General features: G+C 40.8%; 2 protein-coding genes across 6 annotated transcripts; both read right to left on the bottom strand.

The window, feature by feature from the left end:
- Positions 1 to 4,953: 4,953 nt before the first annotated feature.
- LOC147126563 (protein BTG3-like) lies at positions 4,954 to 6,047 on the bottom strand. The gene is made up of 4 exons (XM_086022514.1): positions 5,776 to 6,047; positions 5,573 to 5,710; positions 5,285 to 5,459; positions 4,954 to 5,114 (listed from the first exon to the last, which is right to left on the bottom strand). The coding sequence occupies exons 1-4, from the start codon at positions 5,943 to 5,945 to the stop codon at positions 4,968 to 4,970; spliced, it is 630 nt and encodes a 209-aa protein (XP_085878640.1). The 5' UTR covers positions 5,946 to 6,047; the 3' UTR covers positions 4,954 to 4,967.
- Positions 6,048 to 7,309: 1,262 nt separating this feature from the next.
- Positions 7,310 to 12,884, bottom strand: msrb3 (methionine sulfoxide reductase B3). Of its 5 annotated transcripts, XM_086023050.1 has the most exons (8): positions 12,660 to 12,678; positions 11,100 to 11,214; positions 10,448 to 10,600; positions 9,033 to 9,141; positions 8,640 to 8,717; positions 8,365 to 8,393; positions 8,074 to 8,171; positions 7,310 to 7,898 (listed from the first exon to the last, which is right to left on the bottom strand). In XM_086023050.1, the coding sequence occupies exons 3-8, from the start codon at positions 10,521 to 10,523 to the stop codon at positions 7,740 to 7,742; spliced, it is 549 nt and encodes a 182-aa protein (XP_085879176.1). In that variant the 5' UTR covers positions 10,524 to 10,600; positions 11,100 to 11,214; positions 12,660 to 12,678; the 3' UTR covers positions 7,310 to 7,739. The 5 variants fall into 5 exon arrangements, with proteins under 5 accessions (XP_085879176.1, XP_085879175.1, XP_085879177.1 ...); XM_086023049.1 differs by lacking the exon at positions 11,100 to 11,214 and having other exon boundaries at positions 12,660 to 12,809; XM_086023051.1 differs by lacking the exon at positions 11,100 to 11,214 and having other exon boundaries at positions 10,448 to 10,595; positions 12,660 to 12,792.
- Between the last annotated feature and the right edge of the window lie 215 nt (positions 12,885 to 13,099).

The following is a 13,099-nucleotide window of genomic DNA, read 5'->3' as shown; positions in this document are numbered from 1 at the left end:
AGTGAGCTTGACGTAACCGCGACGCTATCAAAATAGTCGCTGGTGCAACTGCTCGCTCGCATGCAGACAATGACTCCACAGAGAGAGCATGGTTAATTTGTAGCGCGTATTCATTCATAAAAACAGCCCCCCCCCACCCCAAAAAAAGAAGGGGGTCTCTGTGCAAATCCCGCCCCCGCAGACGGAGCGGCGTCGGCATCAAACCAATACAATCAATGGGCCGCGCAGCTCCTTCAGCAAGCTTCAGGGTGGTTTTTGTGGCGCACATGTGCAGCCTGACCCCTCGTTGAAGCGCAATTAAACGAGAACGTAAATATGTTATTGCGCTTTGTGAGCCTTCGTGTCATCTCAGACTTTCCACCTTTCCAGCCTGGAATGCTGCCTGAGCTAAATAAATACATCCGAAACAGTCTGAGTGATGCGACGCTCAGCCGGCCAACTCAGTCAAGCGTCTGCTGTGAGAGTCTGTTTTTTTCGTGTTGTACGGTGGTGGGAAGGAACCGAGAATAAATACCGGACTTTAGTAGATTTGTCAGGTTTTCTGAAGACGTTTTACTCCCAAAATTTCAAAGCAATTACAGTGCTGTCTTATTGAGTACATATCTTAAATCGTCTTTCCCCATTGAAGTCAATGGAAATGCCATTAATCTGTTCCAGCACCGCAAAAACATATTAAAAAAATTGCAATGTGAATAAGAAAAATAGCAGTATCATCAGACGTACGTAATACATAAAGAGTTTCACAGTTGAGTGAATCAGTAGCGTGCAGTGACAGCAGTTCTTTGCAGATGATAAAGAATATATGCTGTTGTCTATCTACATGTGCAATGTTGATGCTAGTTTTGTTAGCCTGTGTCAGGTGAGGAAAACTTTTTTGTGAGTGGAGAATTTTTTTTTTTCAATAGGTATTGTATATAATTGAAAACAAAATACAAAACAAAATGTTTTCTCTTTGGTTTGCCAATACTGAGATTTTCCCCCTTTTTTTTAGTTGATTCTCAGAATTCAAGCTATTACAAGGTGAAAAAAACAAAATGAAATAAGTGTTTAATCTTGTGGTATAAGAAATGTTCACAGCTGTTTTTCTTTTTTTTTGCGTGGCTTTCCAATGATTCCTTTTCGTAACGTTGAGAACAGAACTTTGCATACAAACCTAAGGGTCATTTTGCCCCATTTCCTGGCAACATGTCACGGCTGTCATCAACACATGGTGCGTGTGTGCATGTGCGCGCGCGCGTCCATTGCGGTTGAAGTGTTTTGCTGCAGTTTGTTGGCAACAAGGAAATAGCGGCCAACTTTACCCTTTAATTTCGGTGTAGCGCGTCCGACGGCAACTTAAGCCTGATGGACAGCGCGGTTTTCGGCGCGTACCGTTTTTGCGTCCGCTGCTAATAGCAACTGTGACTCCAACATCCACATTCTTGGCCGCGCTTTTGGCAAGGCAAGAAAAGGACCTATTCACAGCACGGGAACAGATGAGAGTTTGACCACCGCGCCACCCAAAGTCCATTTTAACAGTCTCCCCTCCAGACGTGTCCCTCCCGGGCTCTCTCAAAGCAGCGGCACATATGTCATGCATTTACAGCGCTACAGTGCTGAGAGGCCATCTGCCAAACACTTCGGATTGTTTAAGAATTCCTATTTCTATCTGCTCTCGGATTACAAGCGTTTTCGGAAAAAAAAAAAAAAGAAAAAAAAAGATTGGGGGGGGGGGGCATTGCGCCCTGCGTTTATGTCTTTTCAAGTCAATTCATTGGAGGGTCCGCTTTCTTCAGCTTCAGTTTTGCGCTTTCAAGGACAACATCTCCGCGCGGAGGACGACATCTTCCCCACTGTCAGGGAAGGCATGAGCACATTAAATATAGACGGCGGGAGATAAAGTAAGCCATCCAGATGTCAGGCGGTCGGCTAGGGTGTGTGTTGCATGTGGGATTAACCCAGAATAGCATATGGAGTGTGGCGTACAATTGCATATACAGGATGTCAAAAAACACATGGACGTTACACATTACGGCCGCAGGGGCGGAGCTACGTGGTGGCCAGGGGTGGCCATAACCACCCGCTTGGATGTTCAATACATTTGGATAAACTATTCACCCTTGAAAGATTAAAAAAAATAATAATAAAAAAACCTATGAGGGGAACATACAAATTTACGACGGTGAACAAACCGCACAGTCAAGTCGGTGCATTCCTGGCCTTCCACCGTCAAACTATTTTCTCCTCGTACATGGCGGGGCAGTGAGTGTGTTACATTCCACAAAACACAGGATCCATGAAGATTAGGGACACTGGAATGTGGAAAGAAAGCAATAAAAAAAAAAAAAAAAAAAACCTGAGGAGGAAGCTTTGAGGATTTAGAGGCCTGTCCTGTCAGACGAGCGGCGATATGCTCCAACAAGCCTGGGAAGTTGTGCGTTCAATGTTTAGAGGACATGAAAATGGGGGTGCGCCTTTTAAACAGTCCTGTAATCAGGCAACTCAATTCAGTCTTGAGGTAAGGTGGAACCAGTGACTTTGGAATTTGAAAACCGGTTCAATAAAGATTTGAGTTCAAGTTACATCAGCTGATGATGATCCGAATCCCGTCAAAACAACGTGAGTGACTTTAACAGCAGTGTAGGACCGAAAGTGTGTTTTCTGTCACAAAGTGCCAGGTGCATTTCCTGTGGATGAGGCACTTAGGAAATTGATAGGTTTTTTTTTAGGGAGGGGGGGGGGGGGCGGTGTGGATGGACTCATTTTGTGGAATCCGGTCACAACACACACAGAGGTCAGAGGTCACATTGCAACGTTGAAGTGTGTCTGTCAGCATACATGGGGAGCTTCAACACCAAATTTCCCTTTGCCTAAATACATATATTGGCATCAAATGCATATTTTCGACATTTTTAAACATTTCCAAACAAAATGTAGTGGAAATGATTATTTCTGTCAGGAATTAGCGCCTCTTATCAGGAGCTATTTAAAGCGGGTCTCACTTTCTGGAAAGGAAACACCGCCCTCTGCTGGTTTTGGAACACACTCCTAACGTGACAGAAATTCAAATTTACTTTGTTTTTATTTGAATAAAAAGGACAAATCTGAAACTCGCACATTGGTGCCTGTGGCGTTCTTTCTGGAGCAACAGAAACTGGAATCCCAGTCACTTCAAAGTTGTCTGTTTAGGTGCCTGTTTTGTTCACACGTTCCAGGCCCGTCTGAGAGGGCGGATGTTTAAATTTTCCCTAATCCGCATTTAAAGTGTGCAGGCCTTTGCGATGACATCACCCCCCCCCCCCCCACTCTGTTCAAGCATATGCAGACCTCCACGATGCTATTAATAGACCTGCTAGGACCCTCATTGACTGCATCTATACCCCACAAAAAAACGGAAAGTGATTGTTGTGTTTACAAGACCTTTGGATGAGATTATTGTGCAGTGATGAAAATTGCTTGAAAATCGCAAGAAACCCCCCCAAAAATATGAATGTAATCTGTGTGATTAGTAGTATTGGTAAGAGGAACTGCGTTTATTTAGTGTTTACTGTTACAGTCCACTTGCATCATGACGATGACATTTTAGTAAGGATCCGGATAAAAGTACAAAATAGAGATCAAAATGACTTGTTTCAAACTAACTACTATTAGAGTACTTGCCCGGTACCGATACTTGCTCCAGCATGTCCGCGACCCTTTTGAGGATAAAGATAATGGATGGTTGGTCTTTAGGAGTCATGTGGTATCGGTGTCGTAGTATTGGAGCATTTTTAGTTGTCTTTGAACAGATGCTTTTTAATGAGGACCTAAAGCCACAGATCATAAGAATGTAGTTTTTCTTTTTTTTTTTTTTAAACGTTTCAGTGAACGTCATCTTGGTGCGAATTTGTGAATACAAGAATGGATTTGACTACGTAGTTTATTTTCAAGCAAGTACAGCCACTGCAAAAAAATAAACTTGCATTTAACAGTCGTGTGTTGCCTAGTTGGAAAATATGTCTTACATAATGTTTTGTGGAAAATAAGCCCCTCTTGAATGATTTACGTGTTTTGCTTTCTGCACACTGCAGCTGGCAAGAAGAAGCCAATTTTATCCAATCAGGTACGAGCAATTCGACCGATTTCCTCAACCCATTCGGAATCCCACAGTAGCAGTAAACCGCAAAGAGGCCCGTGCACGCTTTTCCTCGACGGCCAAGTGTTTTTCCAAGAGGAGAAACATTTGCAACAAGGCCGAGACATTCCTGCCATGCTTTGCGTCAAACACGGGCTCGGTGTGTGGTAAATCAACATTTGACGCGGAGATATTGGAGGAATTCAAACTCAAGGCTCGGGGGCCATTTTGGGTCCGCCAACTCATTTTTCTGCGGTCCACTAAAGAAAATATTTAGCATGTTTTAAATGCATTTGTTGCATTAGTTCCATATTTGAATCTTTGCTTGAAAATATTTGTAATTCATATTCAACAAACAGAATATCAATTAGAATGCTGAGTTTAGACAAGTGGGGACGCACAGAACATATTATTGTCAAGAATATTTTTGACTTGACTTCCCCTTGAAAAAAAAATGGCATTTTTTTTCTAGAATAAAGTTGGATTATTCAGTTGTTTTTTCCACCAATAAATCTTGAGGGGGAAAAAGACAATCTTGTGTGAAGTCAGATTATTCTTTTTTCATTTTCATTTATATGAGTCATAATAACGGGCCCTTCGGGGGGAACCCATGACTACCTTGTGGCCTGCCATGAAAATGAGTTTGACACCCATGCTGTAGCCTTTGCACTGGAAAAATACACTATGCAGTCAACTCGACCCTCGTAAAACTATTTACGGTTTCCAGGCCTGCAAACTACATTGCTTTTGTCATTCAACGGGAATTTATAGACTTGTATTTTTTTTTCACCCTGCAACACTGACTCATGAAAAATAATAATAATGAATCAATTCGTTACATTGATACAAAACAGACTTGCCATGTTTTGTTTTTTTATTTCATTTTTATTTTCCTTACGGAGTTAGTCTGACAATGCCTGTAAATATTAAACGACTTTTCTTTGGTACCTCGACAGACCAAGCGGGAGCGTGTAGGTTCAGGAAAGCCAGAGGGATACCAGGCAGGAGCGAGTGGATTCAACTACAGAAAGAAAAAAAAAATGATCAAAAACAATTCAACTTCATTAGCTCCCAGTTTTAGCCCTCATTGCTTTTGTGCTCAGGCCATGTTTAACAATTTAGTGAGGTAATAGTATTGTCGAACAGGAAAAAGGTGCTTTGCCGCCCTCTTGTGGCAGGCATGTGGAATACCTGCGTGCAGTTGCTCATGGAAAAACAAGTGTGCGTGTCCTCGCCATCTGAGGAAGAACACGAGTTGGAGTCGGACATCTCGCTATCCGGGGTGTTGGACAGCTTCTGGGCTAGATATTCCTCATACATGGCGGCCACAGTCGCTACCGAGAATGGAGGATTTTCCTCACCAATCCTAAGAATGAACGCGTTATTAAAATAAAAGACATAACATGGCATAGTAAAAAAATGTTCCCTCAATATTGCGATTTAATATGCGATTATTTTTTTTTCAAGGGCCACACTCACCTGCAAAAAGCCTCACCAGGGTTTATCCACAGCGTGAAATCAAGGGGCAGTCGCAGGTCACAGAACTGCAACCCACTCTCGTGACAAGCCCGAAGGAGTTCTGGGTCATTGCTATTGTACTGGTTTACTCGTATGCACCTAGAATAGACGTGAAGCTGAGTTAATATTTGGATTGGTTGAACGCGCTGTTATTGTTATTGTACCTGTACGCTTCCCCCTTGCTGGGGTTTTCGGGGTACCAATGACCCTCAAATTTCTTGCGCAACGCAAAACTCAGCCTCTGTATGAAGAGTTCTGTTTTTTGGAATTCCACCTCTTTCGAAACAAGCGTCTTCATTAATGGAAAAACAGCATCGGTTATTTCTTGCTCCATATTTCGAAATGTCTCCAATGGGGTGGGGGTTGGAAAAGTGCATCCATTTTGCCGTTTTTTTCTCCCCCGCTTAGCCAGTGCCAAATTCTAAAAATATAAATGTGACCATCTAGAACTAGGTGGAGGAGTTACAAGTTAAAAGTTGGCCTTTATGATGCCAGGAATGCATCATAAAGATCAACGGTGCAACATTAAAGGTAGGTCTGCAGATATTAGTCATCATTTTGCAAAATACAAACTATTGGATCGGTAGCCTTGGCACCCTTTTCATGTTTTTTAGTCTCAAACTTTGTGCTGGTCCCCGCAAAAGTAAATTTTTGGTATTTCTGTCACAGTTGATTCCTACATTATGTTGTTTTTGTGTCATCCTGCTCGCCAACAGAACAACAGCGTCCTTGGAAGAGAGATATGCACAATTGTACATCTTTGGCCCATATGATTTTAGATGAAGCTGTTTTCTTTCAAATAAGCACTTATTGTAGTGTTTAGTCAATTTGTAATTTTGTGTGTTTATTATTCTGTCATCATACAGTAGTACATTCCACAACACACACTATAATAATCAACAGCCACGATAATTAGTGACAGAATGGCACAGGCAGAAGGGATTTTTTTTCTAACATTTTTGCTGAAGCTACTACTTTACCAATTTAAGTACAAACAAAACAAAAACTAATAGTAAAATGAACAAAACTGAATTAACTGTTATCCAGTTCATAATTTACAACCTTCAAAAGTAGCTTTGTGAACAAGTACTTTGAAAATTAAAAGTGAATCACAAATGTTCAAATGCCAATATTGCATCATTCCACTATTTAACTCCAACAGCAGAAACACATCTACTTTTAATTTCTTATAAGTCTTTTAACTTAATAACGTAAGAAAAATTGCATCGGTATGAGTCTTATTAATAAAAACGCTCTTTTTTTTGTTGCAAAACCACACTTGCATCGTTGTTTTGAGTCGATCCCCACAACATTACACAACAGGTCAAATAGGGGAGAAAAAAAATCAAGGAATAAATTATATGGGAGGCTTTATGATTTGAAAAAATGTCTTGACTTTAATAATATAGGTATTGTTTTAGAAATGTTACCTTTTATGTAATTGATATGCTGTTTCCATGTTCGTTTATCATCTATAACTCCAAGGATTTTTTTTCAAAAACTCGTTCAACACTGACATAAAAAATATTTTGTGCGATATTCCCATGTAGTTTAACCAACATTTTTTTATAGTCCCATAATGCGTGTCTGTAAGTCGAATACCACACTAGCCTTTATGAGAATAGTATCAAAACAACTGCCATGGCGAAACAAATTAAACAAAATTATTGAATTTAAAAAAAGAGGACAATAAGCCACTTTATTTTGCACTGTTTTATTCATCAATTCAAATGTATCACTTCAAGCTGTGCAAAAAAAAAGAATTTCATTATGAAGAAATACAAAATAGTGTCCACATCAAGCAATTCAAATGCTCTGCCTCTGCATGAGAACCTTAATCGCACCTTAAAAGCTTCAAATATCATCAAAGGTACACTCAAAATAGACTCTAGTATATTAAAAATAAACAGGTATGTGTTTCTGTGAAAAAGGACATCATCCATCTATGAGTACATTCTCCTATTGGTGAACATGAGTGAAATAGTTTTGGTCAGGATTACGTGAATGTGAAAATATTTTGTGCGCGTTGCCTTTGCCAATATAGCTCAAAATTGTGAACTGATTTTACTATAATTAAGTCTATGCACCCATTGACTCAAACACACTATCTAGGAGCTTTGCCGGGTTCTTATAGTTCTGTCCTTTCCTCGGCGGCATCTGTGGAGGCGGAGCCAGAGGGCCCCTCCGCATCTTTGTGCTGGAAAGACAGCGAGGCCGAGTTGATGCAGTAACGTTTGCCGGTGGGCTTTGGACCGTCATCGAACAGGTGTCCAAGATGGGCTCCGCACTGCAATAGAGCAGCATATGAAATGAAAGCAGAAGGGGCCCCATAATTGAACCCTGTGGAACACCATACTAAAATGGATAGTTTTCTGTACATGGCTATCGCATCACTATAGTCACATAGTGGCAAAAATCTTGGCATCTCTTTGGTACTATACCGTATAGCGTTGTTAGTGTACCTGGCCGCAGGTGGTCTCCACTCTGTGCAGCCCATAGGAGAAATCATCTGACACAGTGATGGACTCCTGTTTCAGAAGCTCAAAGAAGGAAGGCCAACCTGCATGGATCATGAATGGGAAAAGTCATGCTGCGGCGATAGACTAAATGTAAAAAAAAAAGTTGTTTTTTTTCAAGTATATTGTGTTTGTGCAAACAAACATGCAAAAAAAAAAATCAAGAGGAGAGCAAAATCTCTACGGATGAGTTCATGATCACAAGGCTATTGAAGCATCCGTTCAAGAAGCTCTTACCTGATCCTGAGTCAAATTTGGATTTTGAACTGGAAAAAAAAAAAAAAGCAATTTTAGTTTTAGAAAAACACTTACTGTCTCCTTACTTCCCAACTATAACATATCCTTATAGCTACAGCTAACCTGCACATAGTAAAAATACTTGCATGAAAAAACACTTCTAGGCAAGAAATATAAAACCAATGAAAAAGAGTCAATACAGAAATAGTAATAAACACCATAAATATGGCACATATTATGCATCGACATTAAGTCACGTATACAAAAGGTCTTACCTGAACAACGGTGCCCCGCAGACTACACACATGTAGGTTCCCTCTTCCTTGTGGTACGTGAACTCTCCTGTGAAGGCACTGTGCAGAAAACTTGCATTAGAGACAGAGGTGGAAAAAGCGCACACACTCTGTACTTAAGCTGAATTACAGATACTTGCGTATAAAAACAAAAACAAAACATTTGCAAGACAGTGGCATTGGTATCTGCACTTGGTATCGGTGAGTACTTAAATTAGGGTGCAAAGGTACAAAGTCCAAAATTAAACATTTTATTGTCAATCATATCCAAAACCTGTTTTGATCATTTGGAACATGTAAAAAAAAATACTGAGCAGTGGGGTGGAAATCAGGTGAAATGTCGTTAAATAATCAGCAGGTGGTTCAGGCCCATACCTCTCTGTTCCTCGTTCCTGGGTCACATGATACTGAATTGGCGTGAGCCGTTTCTTCATCTCCTCCTGAGAGAAAGTCACTGGCCATGTTTTCTTAGTTCGAGCAGCTCCTACAGGAAAGATTGAAGATATTCAACTCGGTTACAGTCCGCAATTAAAACTAGATTATTCTTTTCACTGAAACTTGTTGCAATCATTATTTTTCTTCTCCCCAGGATATGATCCAAATCTTTATTTTCATCATCATCCATAAAAAAAAAAAAAAATCCCTTGAAAATTAGGTGTATAAATTAGTCAAAGTAAATCAAACCCACTCAGTGCGTGCAAGCTACAAGGAAGCCAAGCAGTGAACCATTTGGTTTGTATTGTTAGCGCCCAGATTCTACGTGTGTGACAACGAACAACACAGACAGCCATGAAACTAAAGCGTCAGCATACACCAGTGTTGATTCTTTTTTTTTTTAAATATGTATACAATATTTTTCAAGTTAAGTCATTACCACGGCAATCCCAAATGTTTTTGGTCACCATTTTAAGGCTAGCATCTGTGCTAATAATACTGTTCAGAGCTGCGAGGAGCTAACGATTATTTTTAATTCTCTTTCAGTATTCTTAATTTCTGCTTCCACATCAGTGTTGTATTGAATAGTAATAACGGTGGCTTTAAATCATGTGTAGATTAAGCTTTTCTTCCCATCATGTTTTTCTTCTTCGAATCACAAACTAGTTGACTGAATAAACAGCACCTCTGCTGGCTGCAGCTAAGCATCGCACTTAACTTTGCCTCAGTTCTTTCAAGATGCCCCAAACCACACCAATGGACAGAAACCTATTGATTGATCATTTGCATCTTGTTAAGTGCAGCAATATTGTTCATGACTGAAATACACACTTGGAATCACCAGGAGTGAAAAAAAAACTGCTGTGCCGCTTATACTAACAAGCTGCCTCCTCAAAAAACATCAACCACTTGGAATATAATGAGTCGTACGCCACCATTTTTGTTCTTGTATTACTTTGGATTAATTACAATTCACACAAGGATTTAGGTAGAGTATTGACGGTTTCCATCATTGAATAAATAAGAGGTTCCACTTTAATACTTGAGCAGGACTGAATGAACACAAGCAAATAATCAGCGCTAAGATTTGGGAACCTCACTGGGACATATTTTTGCTCCAAAGAATTGAATGTCCAATACATTTGTCAACCATCAGCACTATTGGTATTCCCAGGGAGGTTTGATCAAAATGAAGAAAACCAGTGAATGCAGCTAATCATTGTGAACACACACACACACACACACAGACTGGGACTGTTAAGACATGCTGACACGCCAGCCAAGTGTTAAAGGCTTTCTACGAAAGAGAGATGCGGAGCTCAGCACAGCAGGCACACGGCACCCAGTCAGTGGACCTGAGGGAAGACTGCAGGACCTCAGAGTCACTGGCTGACTCTTGCTTATTAGATGGAGAAGATTGAAGCCCGACATGGCTGCTGAAGAGAGATACTCCAACCACCACTAGAATCAAAACACCCTCCTCAGCAGGGCTTACAACAAGGCCTGGGCTGGATGAAGAGGAGCACACACAAGGAGAGATAACACATAAGAGGTCACGGTAACCGAGCGGCGTTATTTGGGATTTCCGGTTCATGCAACACATAGAAAGCAATGGTTAGGACTTGGAACACACACCTAGAAAAGAAGCAAAATGTTAGCGGATGATGGCTGAATATCTAAGTCTAAACACATCAGATGTGTTTGGGTCACAAACCCTGTGCGGACTCCCTTTTCGACGAATAAACAGTCTTTTGTTACTCCATGACATAAAATGGGGGCAGACAAAGGCTTCATTTACAAACTCCAACAAGAACGGGTGATACCAAGCTATAAATATTCATAAATATAAATATATCGTTCGCCTGACTCCCATGCGGGCAAGCGTGGGTTCACTTCCATCTTAGCGTAAATGGAAGGATGGCTCGGAAATGTCGGTTCGAAAAAGAAATTGGACCATTGTCATGGAATGTTCCATGGACTACTAAAGGTCAAGAAAAATGACTCTACCTAGCAGAATGGCGGACACTGCGGGGTGGCAGACTGAGCTGCTGCCTTGCCCAGTGAGATGGTGCAAGGCCAGGTAGAGCCCACGTCTGAGCAGGGCGGCCATGAGATAGTCACACTATAGAGAGACACAGAGTAGGCTGGATTATTTGTCGAAATATTTGCACTACAATTTCTGCTGTTTGGGAGATTTTCAAATAAGTTTCGTTGGTTAGTGACAAAGCCCCAGTTACTATTTCCTTGTTTGTGACTCATTACGCTTTTTTTTTTTAACATACGCCACAAAAAAAAAGTGGAGCTACAAGCAACATGCATCGGGCTAGTCCAACTAGAGGTGGGGACGACTTGAATATTAATAGCTCAGTGCATACTAAATGAAGGCAGAAGTGTAGTATTACAAGTACACCATCAGAGGCATTGTTGTTTTTCATGGAAACTAAACTATGTGAATATTACACCAATGACCATACATGAGTTTCCAGTATTTCCTTAATGCCAATAATTGGTGTTTATTTGCAATCATGCTTTGTAAAATAGTCTCCCTTTATAAGACACAAAAATGAAAATATTTGAAATGTTATTCTTTTGTGCAGGTTTTAGAAGAAAGTGCTACAATGCTTAAGTCGGTCGAAATCCAGCGGAGGGCTACTGCACCTTAAAACGTGTTTTGTTATCTCCTTAATTACGATAACTGTTGTGATTTGGGCTAAACAAGTAAAAGTCGATTTGATTTTGATTATTTATATCCCATTCATCAGAACTACAGCCAGTTTTCTTTCTGTGGGCACAGCGTATCCGTGGGTAACCCGTGACCCCCGCCCACCCCTAACACCTCTGGTTCCCACACAAACATGCACCTCGGGGAATCTCAAAATAGGAAAAAGTCCATGTCGAAGTATATTTTAATGGGACAGTGGGAAAGGCGTTCACAGGGGAGTTTGACACAGTCTTGATCTGTCTGTGTCTCCACCTTCCTGCTCAAAATCATCATGGATGTTATTGTTCTTGTTAGGTAAGATAGGATGTCACATTGTATGATCATAGATTTTTTTTTGCCCACATAATGAGTGATGTAATACACTTTCTCTTTCCTCTGAAGCATGAATGATTAATTATCCATTTATTAATAGCAGACAAGGTATGAATATATAATGTGTGCATGGAAAATGAACAGTATGCACGGGTTAAGTATACTGTTCTATAAGTCTAGTGGTAAAATTACACAAACAGCTGGAGTCATCGAGAAGGCGCCATGTTGAAACGCAGGGACTTTTGTGTGTATCAGTTCAACCCCCCCCCCCCCCCCCCCCCCGGCCCACCAAACTCCACCACTTCTATAATAACTCAATGTCAAATGAGCAAACATCGAATCCCATTTGTTGTTGTTTTGTAAACAAAAGCAATCGCGCGACTGTGTTTATGACATAGTTATTTACGTACCTGCAGCCCCTCTTGCAACCTGAAATGCAAGTCATCATTTCGAAGGGCCGTATTTAAACACCCACATTGGGTGCTGTTAACAAAACATCAGTTTTACTTAGTAATTAAAATAAGGAAACATACCAGTGGGGAGTAAGAGCAGGAGCGCGACGTAAAGAAAGAAGCAGCGGCGACGACGGCGGCGGTGACCAAGTGACAGTGACAGTTTGCCGGTGACTGGCTGAAACATGAGCCGCAAATGGGACAGACACAAGCGGACAAGCTTGGTAACACGTCCCGCGACACTTCCAGCTATGCAACAGCGCAGTTTCGATTGCAGGACGTGTCCATTTATGGTACCGACATGAATGTTTTTGTGTGGAAACTTTATTTAAAATCAAGATGTGCACAATAATTGTCAACAGTATAAAAATGTAAGGTGTATAATGATTTGGCGTCTTTTATATTTCTAGAATCTGTAAATTGTCGCTTTGTATTTATAAACTTTATTTACTGTGAACAATATGTGCCAATAATGTCCAAATTAAATGTACACGAAGGCTGAAAACAAAACGAATGAACTG

This window comes from Filicampus tigris, chromosome 22 (genome assembly GCF_054856515.1).
Source record: "Filicampus tigris isolate MCC_2025a chromosome 22, RoL_Ftig_1.0, whole genome shotgun sequence".
In the NCBI taxonomy this organism is placed as follows: Eukaryota; Metazoa; Chordata; class Actinopteri; order Syngnathiformes; family Syngnathidae; genus Filicampus; species Filicampus tigris.
Note: the sequence above shows the minus strand (reverse complement) of the source record. Positions and strands in the feature narration are given on the sequence as shown.